Consider the following 26,516-nt stretch of genomic DNA (forward strand, 5'->3'; position numbering starts at 1 on the left):
ACTTCCAATAAAAGAGTTTGTGGAAAGTAAATTGAGTCCTTGCATGTGTGAAAATTTCTTTATTGAACTCTCATACTTGATTAATAATTTGGCTCTGTGTGGCATTTGAGATTGGAAATCATTTTTACTCAGAATTTGAAGACATTGCTCTGCTGTTTTCTGATATCTACTATTGCTATTAAGATGTCTAATGCCATTTTGATTTCCATTCCATATTATGTAGGGAAAACTATATATTTTATTGTCAGACCTGGGACATTTGAGATGCTAACGTGACAGAACACTGAGACAACAAGTCTAAACCAGGACCCTTCGTAAACTGGGAAATGTGGCTCTTCTCTTTATATGTGACCTGTTTTTTTTTTTCTGTCTGAAAACATTTAGGTATTTCTCTTTATCTGGTGTTCTACATTTTATGATGACATGTCCTGGCGAAGGTCCTTTTTCATTTATTATACTAGGTCTTTGTAGGCTTGTTCCTATACTTTGATTTTGAGAAAATGTCATTATTTAATAGTTTTCTCCCAGTCTTTTATTTGTTGGCTGTTTGACTTCCTGGATTGTTCTCTAATTTTTTTCTTTCTCTCACAAATAAGTAAGAGATGTTCTTTTTGACCTTTTACTTTGTATCTAAGAGGTCTTTGTACCTTTATCTCTTTTTAAAAAGTCTACTGTTTTGTGTTTAATTTCTTATTTTAGTCTTTTCTTATAGCATCTTTTAAAAAATATTTTTATTGAGTTTTTCATGCACATACAGTCCATCTAATTATATGTGAGCCATATAATTAATGGCTCACAGTATCATCACATAGTTGTATATTCATCACATCTCATAGCATCTTGCTCTTCTTATAGAAGTTTATCTTTTCCCAACTCCCTGAGGATATTGATATTCATTATTAAATTTTCTTTTTCTTTATCTTTTATTTTTTAAGGTTTCCTTCGTTCCCAGCATTGCCTCTTTAGAGTCCCCTTCTTTCTGTTTGTGTTGTTCTGTGTCTGAGGCTTTCTTCAAGTGCTGGAGATCCTTAACTGTCTGTTTATATTTAAGAGTAAGGCATTAGAAAGTTCATTTAGAATCTCTGAATCTGGGCAGAGTATTTCGGCTGGTGGTCTTCCTTGAAGCATAATTATGCTGTCAGCTAACCGTTTAATTGGAATACTCCCTAAAATCTTATTTTGGGGGGAGAAGGAGGATGACCATTTAGTTTCTCCAGAAAACGTTCCTCTGCTCTTCTGCCTAGGAGATCATAGATCTGGGTACTAGCATTCTGTGATTAGGATGGGAGAAATAGGCAGAAGGTCCCAGAGATTAGCATGGAGCCTTTTCCCAGCCCTCTGTGCCTGATTCCCCTGAGTCTGGAATATTTGTGCTTCATTTTCCTAGAGAATAAAATTTCTTTTCTCCTAGTGAGGGTGATGGTAGAGGTGGTTGGTCACTTGGCTGTGTAGAGTCAGGGAGAGGGACCAATGGTTCTGCCCCCTCTTCTACCTTTCATGATAACTGCCACCCCAAATGCTGATCCTCTCAGGAATTCTGTGGGCAAAATTGGCTCTGCCCTACTTTTATTCCTCTTCCTTTTACTCCTAATCTCCTTAATGACTTTGAAAAAAATTTTTTAATGAAAATTTGCTCTAATTTATTAGCTTTCCCTTTCTTTTCTTTCTTGTGGGTTAATACATTTATTTTATTCCTCTTCTGTGTTGTAGAGGGTTTGAGAAGAGATAAATTTATGTGTTCAATTTGCCATTTTTAACTTATTGTGGAGTGCTTTTTTCTAAGTAAAGTATTTATAAAAGCTGATTAGGCGCTGAATAGTACCATCAGAGAGGTTTTTGTGGGCTGATGTGGAAACCTAACCACATCTGTGATGTTCCCTTAGAACTAGAAAAATTATCAAGCCTTTCTGAATTGAAGACTCTCTGGAGGAATTATATCAGAATAGAGCAAAAATATTTTGCAGGTCTCTGTTTTCTGTGTCACATAGAAGATCTCATCATTGTCTAAATGAAAAGCTCCAATAACTGTAACAAGAAAGTTGAATTTTAGTGGAAAAGTTTGTTCATAAAGTTAAGCTATAAAAATTGAACTCAGGGTCAAAATTAAATTCTTTGGCCAGTATCCCTAAAGCTTCATGAATCTCAGCAACTTTTTTGAAAGCAAATTTTCCTAATTAGATTTGAACCTAGTGATCATGATAGTTTGGGAAATAGTAAAAGCCATGGGAATAGTTTAATTGTATTTTTTTTTGCTGCTTTCTCATTTCTACCTTTTTGGGCTCAATAAACTAGACATAGCCAGATAGACCAATAAAACAATCTTGCTAATCATGAATGACTAAGAAGAGCTGTGCAGCCTCTTGAGTGGTAAAAATGTGTCCCAGGATATGTAAAGTGCAGAGTACTTGAAAGAAAATCTTACACCAACTCGGTGTTTGAATTGCAGAGACCACTGCAAGTGTAATAGATCCACTGCAATTGTGTGGCTCCAATTCCCAGCCTTGCCCCTGTTGTGCTGGGACAGCCTTCCATGAGCACCAACTCCCTAGCGGCCACGACTGCCCCAATTTCAAGGGATCAGAACTATTAGGAAAACCAGAAGCAGTTGTTGTAATCTCTTATGTGGCTGAAACAAGGTAAGGGCAATGAAATGTAGTCATTCCATTTTTTTCCTTTTATATATTTTTTTCTTTCTCCTCCTTCTCCATTTTTTTTAAATTCACCATCCCTCCCCCCAACCATGTTTCTGACAAAATATTGACTAGGAACAAGAAGCCCGTTTTTGCTTAGCCTTAAGGGCAGCTGCTTGCAGAGTAGTAGTGTTACACAGGTTTACTGTGTCGTATGTCTGTGTAACACTGGATTTGGATCTTGTATTTAGCTGCCAGAAGTGACTGTGATGAAGTAGGAGAGATAAACTGATAGATTGGCTGCCAGAAAGATGTTGGGAATCAATCAGATAAACAGGGTAGAGAAATAGCTTGCTGCTTTCTAGTGATAATAAGCCAGTGGCCTCTGGTCCCTGCATTTTTAAACGTAATTGCTGTGGTAATAATGTCCAAAATAAGCATGAAAAAAACTATCATGGGTTTTTGTTTTTGTTTTTTAATTTTAAATTTTGATTGAGATATCCTTTTTCCTTTTACAATAAAGATTCATCTTATGGAAGTGAATATTTTATATGTTTGCTTTACTTCTTCCAGTGCTTACTTATGGAAACAAATGAAAATCAGAAAGTGAACTACTTTGATAGGAATTTATTCTTTTTTCCTCTATCCTCCCATAGGCTTTAGCTATTTACCTTGGTGAAATATTTGTGCCTTATATACAAATTAATTATTTGCTTTTGTGAAGAAAGAAGTTTTAGGGTCAAGCTTGCATTACTGGTGAATGATTAGCAGGGACTAGTTTATTTAATAGTGTCTTCCCTTAGGTTTACCTCAGACAATTTTGGAATTTTATTCTCCGTCGTTATTTCTCTGTTTGTAGCACTTGTAGAGGAGAGATAATCTTTGGTTTTATTATTGTAATTTAATATTCCCTCTTAACATTTAACTTTTAAATCTTGCTTTCTCCACCTAAGACTTCAAGATCTAGTGTGGGAATTTTTAAGTCTGGGTGAAAGGTGTAGATTTAAATTTAGATTGCATGTAGCAGAGTACCCAGGATTAGAAGAAGAAAGTAGGAGAGAAATTTAGAGTTCCCATGGAGTTAATTGTATAGATTGAGAAATTGGTCCTCTGTGTTGTATTTACAGTATATACAGTATATAGATTTTCTTTAAGTTTGTGGCTGTGAATGTGTTGGTGCCAAAAATGTTCAAATCACTTATCAGTAAGCCTGGTAGAGTACTAACTATGGAAAGCAAGAGGATGAAGGCCACACTTTTAATTATATATAATAAAGGCTTTTGCCTGAGGGAAGACCTTCCTGTCTGCTGGAGGTTATAGGTCAAAAGTTAACTGTGTACCAGTATCGTATTGGTGAGAAGCTGATGCATTTCCTTTTTTGCCACATAGCCCTTCCCACCTGACCTTTTAAAGATTCTCCGTTGATGTCGATGGGGTGGACAAAACTAATCATAAAAACAGTGAAGGGAATGTTGCATACTCATTGATCCATTTGAAATGAATTGCAGTACAATAAGTCTTTCAAATGGACTTCTCACCTATTTCTCTAGCCATCTTTTTAAAGATATATAAATATGAAAGAATTAAAGGGATTCAGTCATGTTCTTGCCACTGGTTGTCCCTTATTGATTATTGTTTTAGAGCTGTCAATATGCCATTCAGAATTCCTACTGTGCCTTTTGAAGTATTTGGTACTGGACAGTGATAAATAAATCAGTTGTTTTCCTTTCTGTCCTAGCTCCTTCGAGAACTCATAGAACGGAAGACCAGCTCCTTGGATCCCAATGATCAGGTGGCCATGGGAAGGTAATTTAGATATGACTTTCTGTTTTAGGTTCCTCATTGCTAAAACATATACCATGCAATAGGTTGCCTTGGACAATGGGAATTTATTGGGTTATGATTTTGAGGTTAGGAGAAATCCAATCAAAGCACCATTAAGGTGATAACTTTCTTCTCCAAGGATGGCCTTGGGGCTGGCTGCTGGTGACCCCTTTGTTCTTGGTTGCTCTGTCATGGCCATGCATGTGGTAGCCTCTCCTGACCTCTCCCTTCTCTTCTTGGTTGCCTTGACCTTCAGCTATTTGCTTTCCATGGCTCTTTCTCTCTCTCCCTGAATTTCATTCTCTTTATAAAGGACTCCAGGAATAGAATTAAGTCCCATCCTAATTGAGTTGGGTCACACCTTAATTGAAGTAACCTCATCAAAAGGTCTTACTTACAATGGGTTCATACCCTCAGAAATGGATTAAATTTAAAAACATGTTTTTGTGGGTACAGAGCTCCAAACCATCATACTTTCTGTTCATGTAAGCAGCTGATATGTTTCCTCCCTTTGAGTCTCCTTAATTCTGCCTCAACCACAGTGATTGGCCCTAGAAATATAGAAGTTAAACAAGACAGTAGGAGCATGGAAGACAACGTGATGGAAACCCTAATTGTTTACCCTACATTGCCTTAGGTATAGTTTGAAAAGAAATTATAAAACACCTATATGTGTTTGGTTTAGGGTTTATTTTCCATAGTCCTTATGCTCTTTGCTCTCTGGTATGGGTTTTGATTGTATCTGTATCTGTTTGCTGACTGTTGAATAAAAAGCAGCCACCCAAATGTGTGCTCTTGGCTGTCAGAATGTGGCATTGTGCACAACAGGTTCCTTACTCATTGTCAATCTGCTCTAATTTAGACCCCCACCACTTTAGTAAAAGCTTCAGCACAATTAGAAATGAAACGTGGCAGCATTAACCAGATGTCAGGGTAGAATGTAAAGTAGCGAAGGAAGGCTCTTGTGTGTATGTGTCATCCTGTGGTTGGAAAATAAAAAGGGCATTTAGAGTGCTACCGAATGAATACTGTACATTTAAATAGCCATGAGACATAATTCGCACAAGCATGAAAGGAAACAAAAGCTGTAAGTGCCAAAATGGAATTCTGGGCATAGCAGCATTTTGAGAAAGCAGTGAAAAATTTGTGTTGATGAAATAACTTTGAGTAAAACACTATTTGAATTTTAGGGCAGGATGTTGTTGATGTTTTGTGTATCTCTGGAATGTTATAGAGAGCAGTTCACTATAAATTTAATGTGGTAGAGCAAATTGCATTTAAGTGGTGATTATATTGTACATTTATCTGACTTTACAATAAAATAGATTATGGTAATTAAGATTGTATTAAGATTACAGTAATTGGATTTCCCTAGAATTTTTTTTTTCTGATGTTGCGTTTTTGTTGTATAAATCAGGTAAAATGACTAGCTGCTGCCGCCACTGCTGGTACTGCTTTTTCTTCTCCTTCTTCTTCCTCTTCCTCTTCCTCTTCTTCTAACATTTGTTCCTATAAACAGTTTATGGAGATTTTCTTAGTTCAGTATCCTTTATTTGAAAAATTAATTCCTTTTTATCTAAAATGACTATAGAAAATGTGGCTCTTGTTTGGATACTGACTCATCAACACCATGTGTAAAATTGAGATGATTGGGGAAATTTGGCGACAGTCTAAATAAATATTTGGTAGTGAAGAATTACCAACTTTTTAAAGGTGTGATAATGGTATTGAGGTTATAGGGAGTGTGGGGGAGTCCTTATCTTTTACCAACATACTGAAATATTTACAGATGAAATGAAAATTAAATAAATGAAATGAAATGACTGTAAAAGTCATATCAGTAGTGGATAATTATAAAAATTAGCAGAGATTAGAAAGCACTGGAAAAAAGCACTTGTGTATTAGCAAAGGAAAAATTAGATTTAAAGAATTCATGTATTCAAACCAAACAGCAGTAGCAGCATTAGTAATGGAACATGCTGCACAGCAAAAATACTAAAGCAAAACCCAAACAGCTATACTCAGTTTGATGGGTTTTCCTTCAAACTGGTAGATTTAGTGCTTGTCACAGCAACTCCAGATAGTAAGGAGCATTGTTAACCCAAGTTTGTGTAGAGTCTCCAAGCTGCATTTGTTCTTTCACTGTTGTGCAAATCCTCTTCAAGGATCGGAGGATGGGTCGCTTTGGCCTTATTATCTTGAAGAACTTGATATGCGGGTGATGATTTCTTTCTGCAGGGTTGTTAGTGAGAATTTGTCAATATGTGTAACTATTTCTGTTAGCAGTGATACATAACATTGCTTGTACATTTCCCAGGCAGTGGCTGGCAATCCAGAAGTTACGAAGCAAAATCCACAAGAAAGTAGATAGAAAAGCCAGCAAAGGAAGGAAACTTCGGTGAGTTATTTTTTAGAAAAAAATTTAACATGATATGTTATATCTCTAACCTTGGCATTTTTGGCTTTTATATGGTTTTTCTATTTTCTTCTGATGATCTGGCTTTTAGGATCAGAAAAATAATTAAAACAATATTTGAGGCTTTTTTGAGAAGGGTTTTCTGACTCTAAAATGGAAATATCATTTCAGTTACTTTTTTTTTCACTGTTGTAAATGGATGTATGAAATAGTATGTGAATTTCCTTGAAAGATAAAAAAAAGCAAAGGCAAGATAGTTTAAATTCTTTGTAAAAATGATTTTTATAGCACGGTATAAAAATTTTATTCTATGATTTGATCAGTGACTGGAAAAGTATTTGCAAAGCCCCCTTCACAGTATGGTGAGAGTGGGGAGAAATTCAACTTCCCCAAGTTGAATTCTTGATATTCTCACAAGCAGTGTGGACAACCAAAGTTATAGGCTGAGCCCCCAGTCTTGGGGTTTGTTCACATGAAACTTAACCCCACAAAGGATAGGTCAAGTCTACTTAAAATGTAGGCCTAAGAGTCACCCCCAAGAGAGCCTCTTTTGTTGCTCAGATGTGGCCCCTCTCTCCAGCCAACATGATGAGCAGTCTCACCACCCTCCCCCTCTCTGCGTGGGACATGACTCCCAGGGGTGTGGACCTTCCTGGCAACGTGGGACAGAGATCCTGGAATGAGCTGAGACTCAGCATCAAGGGACTGAGAAAAACCCTAGAATGAGCTGAGAATTAACATCAAGGGATTGAGAGAAACTTGTCTTGACCAAAAGGGGGAAGAGTAAAATGAGACAAAGTGTCAATGGTTAAGAGATTCCAAACAGAGTCGAGAGGTTATCCTGGAGGTTATTCTTACGCATTAAGTAGATATCACCTTGTTGTTCAAGATGTAGTGGAGAGGCTGGAGGGAATTGCCTGAAAATGTAGTGCTGTGTTCCAGTAGCCATGTTTCTTGATGATGACTGAACAATGATATAGCTTTCACAATGAGACTCTGTGAATATGAAAACCTTATGTCTGATGCTCCTTTTAGCTACTATATCAACAGAAGAGTAGAACATATGGAATAAAAATAAATAATAGGGGGAACAAATGTTAAATTCAGTTTGAAATAGTGGTAAATGAAAGCGAGGGGTAAGGGGTATGGTATGTATAGTCTTTTTTTTTTCTCTATCATTTTATTTCTTTTTCTGTTATTTATTTATTTATTATCTTTTTATTTTATTTTATTTTTATTCTGTTATCTTTATTTGATATTAAGAATTACTGATTGTATATGTAGAATGGGATGATATCTAAATGTTTTATTTGTTAATTTTTTTTAATTAATAAAAAAAGTTAAAAAAAATTTATTCTAGAGTTCTTATTTAGATTGGGATTAGTTGGTCCATTTTCAGGATACCATACATGTACATAGTATGCTGAAAAGATGTAAATGCAGGCCTGCACAGAATGTTAACAATGTACTTAGATGAGAAGTATAATTAAAAAAAAATTTATTTATTAATTTAAAAAATTTAAACCAAATAAAACATTAACATATATAATCAGTAATTCACAATATCTTACTTAGTTTCATATTTATTATTTCTTAGAACATTTGCATCAATTCTGAAAAAGAAATAAAATGACAATAGAAAAAGAAATAAAATGAAAACAGAAAAGAAAAAAAAGATTATACCTACCATACCCCTTACCCCTTGCTTTCATTGATCACTAGCATTTCAAACTAAATTTATTTTAGCATTTGTTCCCCCTATTATTTATTTTTATTCCATATGTTCTACACCTTTGTTGACAAGGTAGATAAAAGGAGCATCAGACACAAGGTTTTCACAATCAAACAGTCACATTGTTAAAGCTACATCATTATTCAATCATCCTCAAGAAACATGGCTACTGGAACACAGCTCTACATTTTCAGGCAGTTCCCTCCACCCTCTCCATTACATCTTAAATAACAAGGTGCTATCTACTTAATGTGTAAGAATAACCTCCAGGATAGCCTCTCAACTATGTTTGGAATCTCTCAGCCATTGACACTTTGTTTCTCAATCCCTTGATGCTGGGTCTCAGCTCATTCTAGGGTTTTTCTCAATCCCTTGATACTGAGTCTCAGCTCATTCTAGGATTTCTTTCCCATGCCACCAGGAAGGTCCACACCCGCTGGAGTCATGTCCCACATAGACAGGGGGAGGGTGGTGAGATTGTTTGTTGTATTGGCTGGAGAGAGAGGCCACATCTGAGCAACAAAAGAGGTTCTCTTGGGGGTGACTCTTAGGCCTACATTTTAAGTAGACTTGACCTATTCTTTGTGGGGTTAAGATTCATATGAATAAACCCCAAGACTGGGGGCTCAGCCTATAGCTTTGGTTGTCCACACTGCTTGTCAGAATATCAAGAATTCAACTTGGGGAAGTTGAATTTCTCCCCGTTCTCACCATTCCCCGAAGGGGGCTTTGCAAATACTTTTCCACTCACTGATCGAATCACTGTGGGATTCATCGGGGCATCACTCTGGACAAACCAACAAAATCTCATGTCTTACCTGAGATTCCAAGTAGTTATGGTGTTCAATCAAACTATCTACATAAGTTATATTAGGAAATGCACTAGTCAAAATATAAATTTTCTACCAAATAAACATTTTTTGCTTTAGTCTCACACATAAGGTGACATTTTAAAATATTAATTACCATCTATTTTTAGCACCCTGCAATAATGATATTCCTTTGTTCTTCCTCATGAGAAATATAATTTTATGAGAAAATAAGAAATTTCTTACTGTAGAAAAATGCTCAACCCTATGAACTCTTTAAGGAGTCTTATAAGTATATAAACAATAGAAGGAGCAAGAATAGGAATTGACATTGCTGTACTTTTAAACTTCGATTCTGATAACAGTATATTATATTGCATAATGTCATTCACACAAAGTCCCAGTGTCAAAGAAACTACTTGTAATTTAGGCACATATCTCAAAAGTCTTGAACTCATTGTGTTAGGATAGTTCTAGGCAAATAGCTAATCCCAGGTCTTACTTTAGAACATTCATAGCATTAAATTCTCCTTAGACAAATGTGGATCTATCTCATTTCTAAAGATCTTCAGAGAAGCAGATTTCATAACTACTTTTACTGTTTTTAGTATTTAACAAAACTAAATAGGAGATGCTTCTTTTTTCTTTAACTTTGGAGAAGTACAAAGTAATTTTCCATTATCCTTTGATTCAGAGTCATTTTTCTTAAATCTCAAGCTAAATTGTTACAATTTGTTTAACCTTTCCATATGTTAAAATTCCAAATTTTCATTTTTCTTCATGTTCCTTTTTACTGTAGTGGTTAAGAGCATGGACTCAAGAGGCAGACTACCTGAGTTTGAATCTCAGCTTTGACACTTGATTAGTTGTTACTTTGGGCAAAACACTTAAACTCCTTATGTCAGTTTCTTCATCTATAAAATAGAAATGAGAATAGCAACCAGTGTTTCTGTGAGGATTAATGAATAGCACATGTGCAGCTCTTAGGTCAGTGCCAGGTACATAGGAAGCACTAGAGAAGTATTTGTTGCCATTATTGCTGTCATTATCCCAAGATCAGGTCAGTCTTCAGCTCTCGTGTTCACTTACTTGCTCACTCATGTGCCTCTTCCTCCTCTGTACCTGTCCCACTGGGATGTAAGAATTACAATTGTCCCACCGGGATTTAAGGAAGAATGTTAAATAATATTATTTGATAACTGACCAGGTTTATCTTTAATTTTGGGATCAGATTTTTTTTTCCAGTACTTCCTTTTACAATTATAGCTTAATGAGGCCATAAATGTTCTCTAAAGAGATGAGCTCAGGTTATGAAAAATCCCAAGATTCGGGTACAAATTCTACTTTGTCTGACTCAGTGATTTTTGTTGTTACTCTCTATGCCTCACTTTTCTTATTTATTAAGTGGAGGTAATAATCCCTACTTTATAGATTTTGTTTGAGGATTAATGAGATACTGTGTAAATGTCTGGAATATAGGAGGCATTTGAAGTGTTATTTCTTTGGATTCTCTTGTGTCTTTTGATATTTCTATTGAAAATATACACTCTTCAAAAGAATTGAGAAAGGAAAAAAAAATCACCCTTTCTATATTATTGTACGTCTATGAATTTAAAAAATGCATCAGGGCATATTTGTATGCCTCTCGAAGGCAAGAATTGTGCTACTTTATCCTTTAATTCCAATCTTATTATCTAGTATATTGCCTTGTAGGCATGAGTCAACCAGAAAATGATTTTGGGTGATTTTGATAATAGTAGAATTAAAATCTCATCGGATACATTCTCAGACAAAAAGTCACTGAGAGAATTTGTGACCAAGAGACCAGCTCTGCAAGAAATACTAAAGGGAGCACTAGAGTCAGATACGAAAAGATAGAAGAGAGAGGCATGGAGAAGAGTGTAGAAAGAAGGAAAATCAGATATGATATATATAATACAAAAGGCAAAATGGTAGAGGAAAATATTATCCAAGCAGTAATAACACTAAATGTTAATGGACTGAATTCCCCAATCAAAAGACATAGACTGGCAGAATGGATTAAAAAACAGGATCCTTCTATATGCTGTCTACAGGAAACACATCTTAGACCCAAAGATAAACATAGGTTGAAAGTGAAAGGTTGGGAAAAGATATTTCATGCAAATAACAACCAGAAAAGAGCAGGAGTAGCTATACTAATATCCAACAAACTAGACTTCAAATGTAAAACAGTTAAAAGAGACAAAGAAGGACACTATATACTAATAAAAGGAACAATTAAACAAGAAGACATAACAATCATAAATATTTATGCACCGAACCAGAATGCCCCAAAATACGTGAGGAATACACTGCAAACACTGAAAAGGGAAATAGACACATATACCATAACAGTTGGAGACTTCAATTCACTACTCTCATCAATGGACAGAACATCTAGACAGAGGATCAATAAAGAAATAGAGAATCTGAATATTACTATAAATGAACTAGATTTAACAGACATTTATAGGACATTATATCCCACAACAGCAGGATACACCTTTTTCTCAAGTGCTCATGGATCATTCTCAAAGATAGACCATGTGCTGGGTCACAAAGTAAGTCTTAACAAATTTAAAAAGATTGAAATCATACACAACACTTTCTTGGACCATAAAGGAATGAAGTTGGAAATCAATAATAGGCAGAGTGCCAGAAAATTCACAAATACGTGGAGGCTCAACAACACACTCTTAAACAACGAGTGGGTCAAAGAAGAAATTGCAAGAGAAATTAGTAAATACCTCGAGGTGAATGAAAATGAAAACACAACATATCAAAACTTATGGGACACAGCAAAGGCAGTGCTAAGAGGGAAATTTATTGCCCTAAATGCCTATATCAGAAAAGAAGAAAAGGCAAAAATGCAGGAATTAACTGTCCACTTGGAAGAACTGGAGAAAGAACAGCAAACTAATCCCAAAGCAAGCAAAAGAAAGAAATAACAAAGATTAGAGCAGAAATAAATGAAATTGAAAACATGAAAACAATAGAGAAAATCAATAAGATCAGAAGTTGGTTCTATGAGAAAATCAATAAGATTGATGGGCCCTTAGCAAGATTGACAAAAAGAAGAAGAGAGAGGATGCAGATAAATAAGATCAGAAATGGAAGAGGAGACATAACTACTGACCTCACAGAAATAAAAGAGGTAATAACAGGATACTATGAACAACTTTACGCTAATAAATACAACAATTTAGATGAAATGGACGGGTTCCTGGAAAGACATGAACAACCAACTTTGACTCAAGAAGAAATAGATGACCTCAACAAACCAATCACAAGTAAAGAAATTGAATTAGTCATTCAAAAACTTCCTAAAAAGAAAAGTCCAGGACCAGACGGCTTCACATGTGAATTCTATCAAACATTCCAGAAAGAATTAGTACCAACTCTCCTCAAACTCTTCAACATAATCGAAGTGGAGGGAAAGCTACCTAATTCATTCTATGAAGCCAACATCACCCTCATACCAAAACAGGCAAAGATATTACAAAAAAAGAAAACTACAGACCAATCTCTCTAATGAATACAGATGCAAAAATCCTCAATAAAATTCTAGCAAATCGTATCCAACAACACATTAAAAGAATTATACATCATGACCAAGTAGGATTCATCCCAGGTATGCAAGGATGGTTCAACATAAGAAAATCAATTAATGTAATACACCATATCAACAAATCAAAGCAGAAAAATCACATGATCATCTCAATTGATGCAGAGAAGGCATTCGACAAAATTCAACATCCTTTCCTGTTGAAAACACTTCAAAAGATAGGAATACAAGGGAACTTCCTTAAAATGTAGAGGGAATATATGAAAAACCCACAGCTAATATCATCCTCAATGGGGAAAAATGGAAAACTTTCCCCCTAAGATCAGGAACAAGACAAGGATGTCCACTATCACCACTATTATTCAACATCGTGTTAGAGGTTCTAGCCAGAGCAATTAGACAAGAAAAAGAAATACAAGGCATCAAAATTGGAAAGGAAGAAGTAAAACTATCACTGTTTGCAGACGATATGATACTATACGTCGAAAACCCGGAAAAATCCACAACAAAACTACTGGAGCTAATAAATGAGTACAGCAAAGTAACAGGTTACAAGATCAACATTCAAAAATCTGTAGCATTTCTATACACTAGTAATGAACAAGCTGAGGGGGAAATCAAGAAACGAATCCCATTTACAATTGCAACTAAAAGAATAAAATACCTAGGAATAAATTTAACTAAAGAGACAAAAAACCTATATAAAGAAAACTACAAAAAACTGCTAAAAGAAATCACAGAAGACCTAAATAGATGGAAGGGCATACCGTGTTCATGGATTGGAAGACTAAATATAGTTAAGATGTCAATCCTACCTAAATTGATTTACAGATTCAATGCAATACCAATCAAAATCCCAACAACTTATTTTTCAGAAATAGAAAAACCAATAAGCAAATTTATCTGGAAGGGCAGGTTGCCCCGAATTGCTAAAAGCATCTTGAGGAAAAAAAACGAAGCTGGAGGTCTCGCGCTGCCTGACTTTAAGGCATATTATGAAGCCACAGTGGTCAAAACAGCATGGTATTGGCATAAAGATAGATATATCGACCAATGGAATCGAATAGAGTGCTCAGATATAGACCCTCTCATCTATGGACATTTGATCTTTGATAAGGCAGTCAAGCCAACTCACCTGGGACAGAGCAGTCTCTTCAATAAATGGTGCCTAGAGAACTGGATATCCATATGCAAAAGAATGAAAGAAGACCCATCTCTCACACCCTATACAAATTTAACTCAAAATGGATCAAAGATCTAAACATTAGGTCTAAGACCATAAAACAGTTAGAGGAAAATGTTGGGAGATATCTTATGGATCTTACAACTGGAGGCGGTTTTATGGACCTTAAACCTAAAGCAAGAGCACTGAAGAAGGAAATAAATAAATGGGAACTCCTCAAAATTAAACACTTTTGTGCATCAAAGAACTTCATCAAGAAAGTAGAAAGACAGCCTTCACAATGGGAGACAATATTTGGAAATGATATATCAGATAAAGGTCTAGTATCCAGAATTTATAAAGAGATTGTTCATCTCAACAACAAAAAGACAGCCAACCCAATTACAAAATGGGAAAAAGACTTGAACAGACACCTATCAGAAGAGGAAATACAAATGGCCAAGAGGCACATGAAGAGATGCTCAATGTCCCTGGCCATTAGAGAAATGCAAATCAAAACCACAATGAGATATCATCTCACACCCACCAGAATGGCCATTATCAACAAAACAGAAAATGACAAGTGCTGGAGAGGATGCGGAGAAAGAGGCACACTTATCCAGTGTTGGTGGGAATGTCAAATGGTGCAACCACTGTGGAAGGCAGTTTGGCGGTTCCTCAAAAAGCTGAATATAGAATTGCCATACGACCCAGCAATACCATTGCTGGGAATATACTCAAAGGACTTAAGGGCAAAGACACAAACGGACATTTGCACACCAATGTTTATAGCAGCGTTATTTACAATTGCAAAGAGATGGAAACAGCCAAAATCTGCATCAACAGAAGAGTGGCTAAACAAACTGTGGTATATACATACGATGGAATACTATGCAGCTTTAAGACAGGATAAACTTATGAAGCATGTATTAACATGGATGGACCTAGAGAACATTATGCTGAGTGAGTCTAGCCAAAAACTAAAGGACAAATACTGTATGGTCCCACTGATGTGAACAGACATTCGAGAATAAATTTGGAATATGTCCTTGATAACAGAGTCCAGCAGGAGGTAGAAACAGGGTAAGATAATGGCCAATTGGAGTTGAAGGGATACAGACGGTGTAACAGGACTAGATACAAAAACTCAAAAATGGACAGCACAATAATACCTAATTGTAAAGTAATCATGTTAAAACACTGAATGAAGCTGCATCTGAGCTATAGGTTTTTGTTTTGTTTTGTTTTGATTTTACTATTATTACTTTTATTTTTTTCTCTATATTAACATTCTATATCTTTTTCGGTTATGTTGCTAGTTCTTCTAAACCAATGCATATGTACTAAGAAATGATGATCATGCATCTATGTGATGATGTTAAGAATTAATGATTGCATATGTAGAATGGTATGCTCTCTAAATGTTGGGTTAATTTCTTTTTTCCGTTAATTAAAAAAAAAAAAAAAAAAGAGAAGGGATAATTGGAGCTGAAGGGATACAGACTGTACAACGGGACTGGATATAAAAACTCAGAAATGGACAGCAAAATACTACCCAATTGTAATGCAATTATGTTAAAACACTGAATGAAGCTGCATGTGAGGTATAGGTTTTTTGTTTTTGTTTTTGTTTTTTGTTTTTTTCTTTCTATTATTGTTTTAATTCTTATTCTGTTGTCTTTTTATTTCTTTTTCTAAATCGATGCAAATGTACTAAGAAATGATGAATATGCAACTATGTGATGTTATTAAGAATTACTGATTGTACATGTAGATTGGAATGAATTCTAATTGTTTTGTTAATTCTTTTTTTAATTAATAAAAAAAAAAATTGGAAAGGAAGAAGTAAAACTATCACTGTTTGCAGACGATATGATACTATACGTCGAAAACCCGGAAAAATCCACAACAAAACTACTGGAGCTAATAAGTGAGTACAGCAAAGTAGTAGGTTACAAGATCAACGTTCAAAAATCTGTAGCATTTCTATACACTAGTAATGAACAAGCTGAGGGGGAAATCAAGAAACGAATCCCATTTACAATTGCAACTAAAAGAATGAAATATCTAGGAATAAATTTAACTAAAGAGACAAAAAACCTATATAAAGAAAACTACAAAAAACTGTTAAAAGAAACCACAGAAGACCTAAATAGATGGAAGGGCATACCGTGTTCATGGATTGGAAGACTAAATATAGTTAAGATGTCAATCCTACCTAAACTGATCTACAGATTCAATGCAATACCAATCAAAATCCCAACAACTTATTTTTCAGAAATAGAAAAACCAATAAGCAAATTTATCTGGAAGGGTAGGGTGCCCCGAATTGCTAAAATCATCTTGAGGAAAAAAAACGAAACTGGAGGTCTCGTGCTGCCTGACTTTAAGGCATATTGTGAAGCCACAGTGGTCAAAACAGCATGGTATTGGCATAAAGATAGATATATCGACCAATGGAATCGAATAGAGTGCTCAGATATAGACCCTCTCATCTATGGACATTTGATCTTTGATAAGGCAGTCAAGCCAACTCACCTGGGACAGAGCAGTCTCTTCAATAAATGGTGCCTAGAGAACTGGATATCCATATGCAAAAGAATGAAAGAAGACCCATCTCTCACACCCTATACAAAAGTTAACTCAAACTGGATCAAAGATCTAAACAATAGGTCTAAGACCATAAAACAGTTAGAGAAAAATGTAGGGAGATATCTTATGAATCTTACAACTGGAGGCGGTTTTATGGACCTTAAACCTAAAGCAAGAGCACTGAAGAAGGAAATAAATAAATGGGAACTCCTCAAAATTAAACACTTTTGTGCATCAAAGAACTTCATCAAGAAAGTAGAAAGACAACCTACACAATGGGAGAGAATATTTGGAAATGACATATCAGATAAAGGTCTAGTATCCAGAATTTATAAAGAGATTGTCCAACTCAACAACAAAAAGACAGCCAACCCAATTACAAAATGGGAAAAAGACTTGAACAGACACCTCTCCGAAGAGGAAATACAAATGGCCAAAAGGCACATGAAGAGATGCTCAATGTCCCTGGCCATTAGAGAAATGCAAATCAAAACCACAATGAGATATCATCTCACACCCACCAGAATGGCCATTATCAACAAAACAGAAAATGACAAGTGCTGGAGAGGTTGCGGAGAAAGAGGCACACTTATCCACTGTTGGTGGGAATGTCAAATGGTGCAACCACTGTGGAAGGCAGTTTGGCGGTTCCTCAAAAAGCTGAATATAGAATTGCCATATGACCCAACAATACCATTGCTGGGTATCTATTCAAAGGACTTAAGGGCAAAGACACAAACGTACATTTGCACACCAATGTTTATAGCAGCATTATTTACAGTTTCAAAGGGATGGAAACAGCCAAAATGTCCATCAACAGACGAGTGGCTAAACAAACTGTGGTATATACATACGATGGAATATTATGCAGCTTTAAGACAGAATAAACTTATGAAGCATGTAGTAACATGGATGGACCTTGAGAACATTATGCTGAGTGAGACTAGCCAAAAACTAAAGGACAAATACTGTATGGTCCCGCTGATATGAACGGACATTCGAGAATAAACTTGGAATATGTCATTGGTAACAGAGTCCAGCAGGAGTTAGAAACAGGTAAGATAATGGGTAATTGGAGCTGAAGGGATACAGACTGTGCAACAGGACTAGATACAAAAACTAAAAAATGGACAGCATAATAATACCTAATTGTAAAATAATCATGTTAAAAACTGAATGAAGCTGCATCTGAGCTATAGGTTTTTTTTTGTCTGTCTGTTTGTTTGTTTCTCTTTTTTTTTGTACCATTATTATTTTTTCTCTGTATTAACATTCTATATCTTTTTCTGTTGTTTTGCTAGTTCTTCTTCTAAATCGATGCAAATGTACTAAGAAATGATGATAATGCATCTATGTGATGATGTTAAGAATTGCTGATTGCATATGTAGAATGGAATGATTTCTAAATGTTGGGTTAATTTCTTTTTTTTCTTTAATTAATAAAAAAAAATCTCATCGGATAATGAGAAATGGTTGTAACTGTAAACATAAAACTTAAAATATTAAGAAATCTATATGAGTGTTTGAAAAGTAAGTACTTTTCTAGCATGGCAAATAATATAGGAGAACATGGGGCTTATTTCCCAAATCAAGGTTGTTATTTATTAGTTTGAAAGGAAAAACAGGATTTTGTTTTAATAGCAACAACTTTTCCTATATTAATTTATTAACTAACTTCATTAAACTGTTTATATATGGTATATGTCAATGCAGTTGTATCCTTTTGCCCTTGTAGCATTTTTATAGTAATTGAGGTCCCCATACCCCCATATATTCAGAGGCATTTCAAATCTTATTTTGGTAACAGGAGGAGGAAGACATTTTATTTAAATAGTGCTAAGCATTAAAAATTATATTTTCAGAAGTAGTTTGAGTGCCCTCCATGTTCTAGAAACCTTACTAGATACTGGGTAAGGCCAATTCTGACCTTCAGTTGCAGATAGTCTAGAGGGATAATAAGCAGACAATATGCAGACAGTGATCCTGCATGGCAAGTGCTCTGGCAGAGATAATCCTGGAGTAGAAGTACATAACTCACCTTGGGGGAATACATAACTCTCAGGAATATTTTCTGTAACATACAACATCCATACTGAACCTTTAAAGCATAATAATAGTAAGAGTTAGCCCACTGAAAGGCATCAAGAACATTTGTAAAAAGACACAGATTTGAGAGAGTGCATGGCCCATTTTAGAAACTGCAAGTAGTTTGTTTTGGCAGAGACTTCATTGAATGTGGCAGAATGTGGGAAAGGAGGCCTGAGTAGGTGAGTACTATATCAAAGCCATGCTAGGAATTGTGGATTTTTTCTATAGTGTGTAGTAAGTCATTGAAAACTTGATAGAAATGGGCTAAGAATTTATGAGAGCAAGGGCTGGAGTGAATAACAGATTATGGATTAAAAGAGGGTAAGTAGGACTTCCAGAGAAGATGGCGGCTTGGTGAGACGCGCGGGTCTTAGTTCCTCCTCCAGAGGGGCAACTGAAGAAACAGAAACAATACGAAACAGCTCCCGGAGTCACGACAGAGACCAAGAAGACAGCGTACCCCATTCTGGAACAGCTGAACGGGCGGGGAGAGTCTGCTGCGGTGAGATACCCGAGGGGCGCGCGTTTTCCCGGCCGGGGCGGCTGGCGACTGGGGTCCCCTCCACGCACGTGGCTCCCCGGTCTGACTGGGAACATTGGATAGCGGTGCCCTCCCGTCACGCTTGGCGTTTCGGGCCAGCTGGGCAATTGGGACCGGCACTCTCCCGGGCCGCGGCGGCCAGCGACCCCCGCCTCCACGCGCGGTTTCCCGGGCCGACAGCCGTGCAGACAGACGAGCGCCACGAGCGCCACCTACTGGGCAGGAAAAGAAAAACAGAGCCCAGAGATTTCACAGAAAAACCTTTCAACCAGCTGGGTCCCACACCCAGGGAAATCTGATCAAATGCCCAGACACCAGCAGAAAATAATGGATGACGCTCGGAAAATTGAAGATATGGCCCAGTCAAAGAAACAAACCAATAGTTCAAATGAGATACAGGAGCTGAGACAACTAATGCTGAATATACGAACAGAAATGGAAAAACTCTTCAAAAACCAAATCAATAAATTGAGGGAGGACATGAAGAAGACATGGGCTGAACAAAAAGAAGAAATAGAAAATCTGAAAAAACAAATCACAGAACTTATGGGAGTGAAGGACAAAGAAGAAAAAATGGAAAAAACAATGGATACCTACAATGGTAGATCTAAAGAGACAGAAGCTACAATTAGTGAACTGGAGGATGGAACATCTGAATTCCAAAAAGAAACAGAAACTATAGGGAAAAGAATGGAAAAACTTGAGCAGGGGATCAGGGAGCTGAATGACAATATGAAGCGCACAAATATACGTGTTGTGGGTGTCCCAGAAGGAGAAGAGAAGGGAAAAGGAGGAGAAAAACTAATGGAAGAAATTGTCACTGAAAATTTCCCAACTCTTATGAAAGACCTAAATTTGCAGATCCAAGAAGTGCAGCGCACCCCAAAGAGAATAGACCCAAATAGGCGTTCTCCAAGACACTTACTAGTTAGAATGTCAGAGGTCAAAGAGAAAGAGAGGATCTTGAAAGCAGCAAGAGAAAAACAATCTGTCACATACAAGGGAAACCCAATAAGACTATGTGTAGATTTCTCAGCAGAAACCATGGAAGCTAGAAGACAGTGGGATGATATATTTAAATTACTAAAAGAGAAAAACTGCCAACCAAGACTCCTATATCCAGCAAAATTGTCCTTCAAAAATGAAGGAGAAATTAAAACATTTATAGACAAAAAGTCACTGAGAGAATTTGTGACCAAGAGACCAGCTCTGCAAGAAATACTAAAGGGAGCACTAGAGTCAGATACGAAAAGACAGAAGAGAGAGGTATGGAGTAAAGTGTAGAAAGAAGGAAAATCAGACATGATATATATAATACAAAAGCCAAAATGGTAGAGGAAAATATTATCCAAACAGTAATAATACTAAAAGTTAATGGACTGAATTTCCCAATCAAAAGACATAGAATGGCAGAATGGATTACGACCCAGCAATACCACTGCTAGGTATCTACTCAAGGGACTTAAGGGCAAAGACACAGACGGACATTTGCACACCAGTGTTTATAGCAGCATTATCTACAATTGCAAAGAGATGGAAACAGCCAAAATGTTCATCAACAGACGAGTGGCTAAACAAACTGTGGCGTATACCTACGATGGAATATTATGCAGCTTTAAGACAGACTAAACTTATGAAGCATGTAATAACATGGATGGACCTAGAGAACATTATGCTGAGTGAGTCTAGCCCAAAACTAACGGACAAATACTGTAAGGTCCCACTGATGTGAACCGACATTCGAGAATCAGCTTGGAATATATCATTGGTAACAGAGACCAGCAGGAGTTAGAAGCAGGGTAAGATAATGGGTAATTGGAGCTGAAGGGATACAGACTGTGCAACAGGACTAGATACAAAAACTCAAAAATGGACAGCACAATAATACCTAAGTGTAATGTAACTAGGTTGGAACACTGAATGAAGCTGCACCTGAAATATGGTTTTTTGTTTGTTTGTTTGTGTGTTTGTATCTTTTGTTTTTGTTTTTTTCTTTTTTTTTCCTTTTTATATATATATATAATTAGTATTATTATTTTAATTCTCTTCTCTGTATTAACATTCTATATCTTTTTCTGCTGTTTTGCTAGTTCTTTTCCTAAATCGATGCAAATGTACTAAGAAATGATGATCATACATCTATGTGATGATACTAAGAATTACTGAGTGCATTTGTAGAATGGAATGATTTCTAAATGTTGTGTTAATTTCTTTTCTTTTTTTTGATTAATAAAAAAATTAAAAAAAAAAAAAAAAAAGAGGGTAAGTAGTTGGTCCTTAGGAATAACCAGATGTGGAGGTAAAGGAAAGAAAAGGTTAGAATGACTCCTAGGGTTTCAGTGGATTGTGGTAACATTCATTGGTTTGCGTAAAGAGAGAGGCTGCAAAGAGAAAATAATTTTTGTGTGTGTCTGTTTTGAGGCAGAGAGCAGGTTCGGTTTTCAGTACGTTGAATTTGACACAACTTTGAGAAATCCAAGTTTGGAGATAGAACTTTGAGTCTGAGAGGATGTAGGTATTAGTTGATATTTTAGAAATGCAATTTCTCAAGGAGTGTATAGGGTGATAAGAGAGTATGCAGTGACCTGAATAGAATTTTGAGAAATGCCAACATACATGAGATGAACAGAGGAAGAAGAGCCCAAAAAGAATGCTTAGAAGAGTGGGCATTGAGGTAGGAGGACTGCAGACTGATGTAAGGCAGTGAAGGAAGGAGAATGTTAAGTAATGGGATCAGGAGTGCCAGGTTCTTCAGCGAAGTCAAGTAGAGTAGGGAAACTTTGTGATTACATTTCTCTAGGCATGAGATGCTGTGAGTTATTATAGAAGCCTAGAAACCACAGGGACTATTCATACTTGAACGGCTTTTAGAATTTATGCATAAATGTGTACTATCTTGTTTGGCTTGTCTTATAAAACTTTTTTGGAATACAATTGATGTGCCATTGGAAGGTCATATGCAATTCCAGTTATTAAATGTAAAAGGAATGAGAGAAGAACAAAATCACTAGTGGGAAATAATTATTACAGGCAGGATCCACCAATAGATGCTGAAATAAGTGAGCAAAAATTGCCTGGTCTCAAAGTATCTCTCCCAAGATATTTATCAGTTTCAGAGGGGAAAATAGTAACTTTACAGTGGAGAAATCCAGCGGACACCACCTAATCAAATACTCAAGATACCACCACCACATCAGTAATAAGACGCGTCCACATCTCGGTGTCTTAGTGGAACACAGCATCATTTCTATGGTGTTTTTGCCTGCAGTGCAGAACTTGAGTCTTGTGAGAAAACAAATTGTGAGACAAAATAGCTTACCAGTACTTATCAGAAGTGTCAAGGTCATGAAAAACAAGACCAAGGAACTGTCAATGATTGGAGGAGATGGAGGAGACATCACAGCTAGGTGCAATGTGGGATACTGGATTGGATCCTGGAAAATAAAAAGTGTAATTAGGGAAAAACTGATGAAATTTGAATATGTAGTTTGGTCAGTAGCATTATACCAGTGTTAATATCCTGGATTTGGTCATTGGACTCTGGTTATGTAAGTTGTATGCAAGTTGAATGGAGAGTATAAGTGAATTCTCTGTACTATTTTTGCAACTTTTCTATAAATCAAAAGTATTCCAAAATAAAAAAATAAAAATAAATAAGTTCACATATTTTGAATTGGTTTGGGTTTTGTCGTTTGTGTTCAGGCTTCCCCTTATGACTGTAAACTTGAGAGATGTGGTCAAAATCAGACTGTAATCTTTATTAGTAGCAATCGTAATAGCTAACTAACATTTATAGAACTCTCACTGTCAGGCACAGTGCTGAGCACAGAGGCAGAAAGAGCACAGGCTCTGGAACCAGCCTAGATTTGAAATTGGCCTCATCCGCTTACTGGACTTGAGACCTTGAGCAAGTTGCTTTACATCTCTCTACATCAGCTTCCTTATCTTTCAAATGAGTATAATAATAAATGTCACATCTCATACAGTTGTTATACATATTAAATGAGCTAATTCATGTAAAATACTTAGAGATAATAAGCAACTTATCCAGCATTTTATAATTAGTAAGTAGCAAGTTGGAATTTGAGCTAAGTGGTTTAATTCTAGAGTCAGTGCTTCTAACCTCTGGCTGTTGGGTTGTTTCTCTGGTCAGGCCTATGCAGGGACCCAAATGATATCTTGGCTATATTAGCACTTTGCCCTAAAGAATTAAACCAGGTGGCCCAGGCTAGATGAGAATATTATAAATGTGTTCCTTAAATTGCACCCCAAGGAGAGCAGGCAGGGTATGCCAGATATCATCTCTGATACTAGGTCCCACCAGTGAACAGTTTTTGCTCTTTGCTTATGATAGGGTTAGAAAGAGAAGATTTCCAGAAATGTCATAGTAAAGATCATTGTTACCTTGTGAAAACATTAGATGATAGATTGGTGCATAAGACTGATCAGACTGGGCATGGCAGCTTGCTAGTTGGATGCTAGAAAAAAGTTTATAAAAAAAATTATTTTGCTTTTTGGATATACTTATAATGAACGGCTATCAGTATTATAGTCAGCATTATATATAAGTGGATTTAACCATGATTTAATCAGAACCCATAATGTAAATGGATTAACCTCTCAAGCCTTTAATAATGAGATGTCTTACTGTGTTGATCTATTTTTCTGCAACAAAATTTATGTTTTCTTAGTATGGTTGCTTAAAGGCTTTTTAATACCAAAATATACCCCCATCCTCAGCAGTGCTGAGATGAGATGAAAATGCAGTGCATTAAGTACACATTACTAAGTAGTCCTTAATCTGATTACTTTTTAAAGCCTATCTTTTATCATGCAATATATATCAATATATCAATAGTTATTGAATATATTGTACCAAAATATAAACGTATTCTATAGAGCAGTCCCGTCCACTACAAATACAGTGTGATCACATGTAATCTTTTTTCTTTAAACTTTATATTTTAAAATTATAGCAAACTTACAAGAAAGTTATGAAGATAATGCAAAACCCACATAGGTAGTTTCAGCATATACTGTCTCTCCTGCCCCAGAGAGCCAGATCCATTAATTTTAACATTTTGTTGCATTTGGCACCTCACTCCCCCTCCCCTCCCTCCCCCCTCCCTTCTCCCCCTGCCCCCCCTCATCTTTTGGACATTTGAGAGTAGGTTGTATACATCATATTCCTTGAACACATAGTACTTCCATGTACATTTCCTAAGAATGAGGATGTTCACTTATGTAACCACCTTAAGAACAGTTATCAAGTTTAAGAAATTTAACTTGATACAATCTATACTCATGTTTTTCATATGTCCCAATAGTGTCCTTTTGGGCATTTTCTTATCCATTATTAGGTCTTGTCCAGAGTCATGTATTGTATTGTATTGTCATGGTCTCTCTAATTGCTCTTTTTTTAAGTTGCGGAAACATGTATACAGCATCATCTTTCCCATCCCAGCCACTCCCAAACACACCATTCAGTGGGATTAATCATACTCACAGTGTTGTGCTATCCTTACCACCATCCTTTATCAGGACCTTCCCATCACCCCAAACAGAAACTTTACTCTCACTATGCATTAATTCCCCATTCCTCCTGCTACTGCCCCTGGTAACCTTACTCTACTTTCTGTCTCTATGATTTTTCATATTTTAGCTATTTCATTTAAGTGGAATCATAAAACATCTGTCCCTTTGTGTGTCTGGCTTATTTCACTCAACATGATGTTTTCAGGATGTATCTAATTAGTGATATGTATCAGAACTTCATTCCTTTTATGACTGAGCAGGATTCCATTGTATGGATATGCCACATTTTGTTTATCCATTCATCTGCTGATAGACATTTGGGTTGCTTCCACCTTTTGGGTATTGTGAATAATGCTGCTGTGAAAAACTATCTGTTCAAGTGTTTGCTTTCAGTTCTTTTGGGTCTGTACTTTGAAGTGGGATTGCTAGGTCATATGGTAATTCTAGGGTTAGTTTTCTGAGGAACTGCCACACAGTTTTTACAGCTACTGCACCATTTTACATCCCTACTAATAATATATGAGGGTTCCTGTTTCTCTGCATCTTTGCCAAAACTTATTTTCTGTTTTGTTTTTTTCCTTTAATACCAGCCATTTAGTGGGGGTGGGGTGGGGTGGGGAATGATATTACATTGGGGTTTTATTTTGCATTCTCTAATGGCTAATGGTGTTGAGCATTTTTTCGTGTGCTTTATGATGCATATCTTTTTTTGAGAGATGTCTGTTCAAGTTCTTTGCTGATTTTTTTAAACTTTTTTTTTATTGTATATTGTAACATATATACAAAGCAAAGAAAGAAGAAAAGCAATAATTTTCAAAGCACTCTTCAAAAAGTGGTTACAGGACGGATCCCAGAGTTTGTCATGGATGCCATACCATCCTCTCAGATTTTTCCTTCTTGCTGTCCCAGAATATAGGAAACTAGAAGGAATAAATATTTTTTTTAAATCATCGCAATCGACTTTTTTTTTCTTATTTTGTGAAAAATAACATATATTCAAAAACAATAAATTTCGAAGCACAGCACAACAGTTCATTGTAGAACAGATTTTAGAGTTTGGTATGGGTTACAATTTCACAATTTTAGGTTTTTACTTCTAGCTGCTCTAAAATACTGCAGACTAAAAGAGATACCATTCAGCATTCATATTCATTTGTTAAGTCCTATCTTCTATGTATAATTCCATCATTATCTTTGATCTTTCTATAACTCTATTTGGGGTTGTTTGGGCTATGGCAATTCTAAATTTTTGGTATTGGAAGGGTCTGTCACTAATACGGGATAGGGAGATGGAACTATCTGTTGTTCTGGAGAGGCTGCACCCTCTAGTTTTCAGAACTTATCTGGACCAGGGACCCATCTGGACGTTGTAGGTTTCTGGCAAGTTACTCTGGTGCCTGGAACCCTTGTGGAATCTTATATATTGCCCTTGGTGTTCTTTAGAATTGGCTGGAATTGTCCTGTTTGGGGGTTGGCAGGTTATGATAGGTAGCAAGGTCTACCGGAAACTTGCATAAGAGCAACTTCCAGAGTAGCCTCTCAACTCTATTTGAACTCTCTCTACCACTGATACTTCATTAATTACACTTCTTTTCCTCATT

At 36.2% G+C, this 26,516-nt stretch overlaps 1 protein-coding gene across 3 annotated transcripts in view; it reads left to right on the forward strand.

The window, feature by feature from the left end:
• Positions 1-26,516, forward strand: part of AATF (apoptosis antagonizing transcription factor) — a 157,373-nt gene that overhangs the window by 102,989 nt on the left and 27,868 nt on the right. For all 3 annotated transcript variants that reach the window (XM_077165064.1, XM_077165065.1, XM_077165063.1), the window contains exons 9-10: positions 4,369-4,436; positions 6,772-6,852. In XM_077165064.1, the coding sequence (XP_077021179.1) occupies positions 4,369-4,436; positions 6,772-6,852 (149 nt within the window). The remainder of the gene's footprint in view (positions 1-4,368; positions 4,437-6,771; positions 6,853-26,516) is intronic.

Source organism: Tamandua tetradactyla, chromosome 6 (genome assembly GCF_023851605.1).
Source record: "Tamandua tetradactyla isolate mTamTet1 chromosome 6, mTamTet1.pri, whole genome shotgun sequence".
NCBI classification, from domain to species: domain Eukaryota; kingdom Metazoa; phylum Chordata; class Mammalia; order Pilosa; family Myrmecophagidae; genus Tamandua; species Tamandua tetradactyla.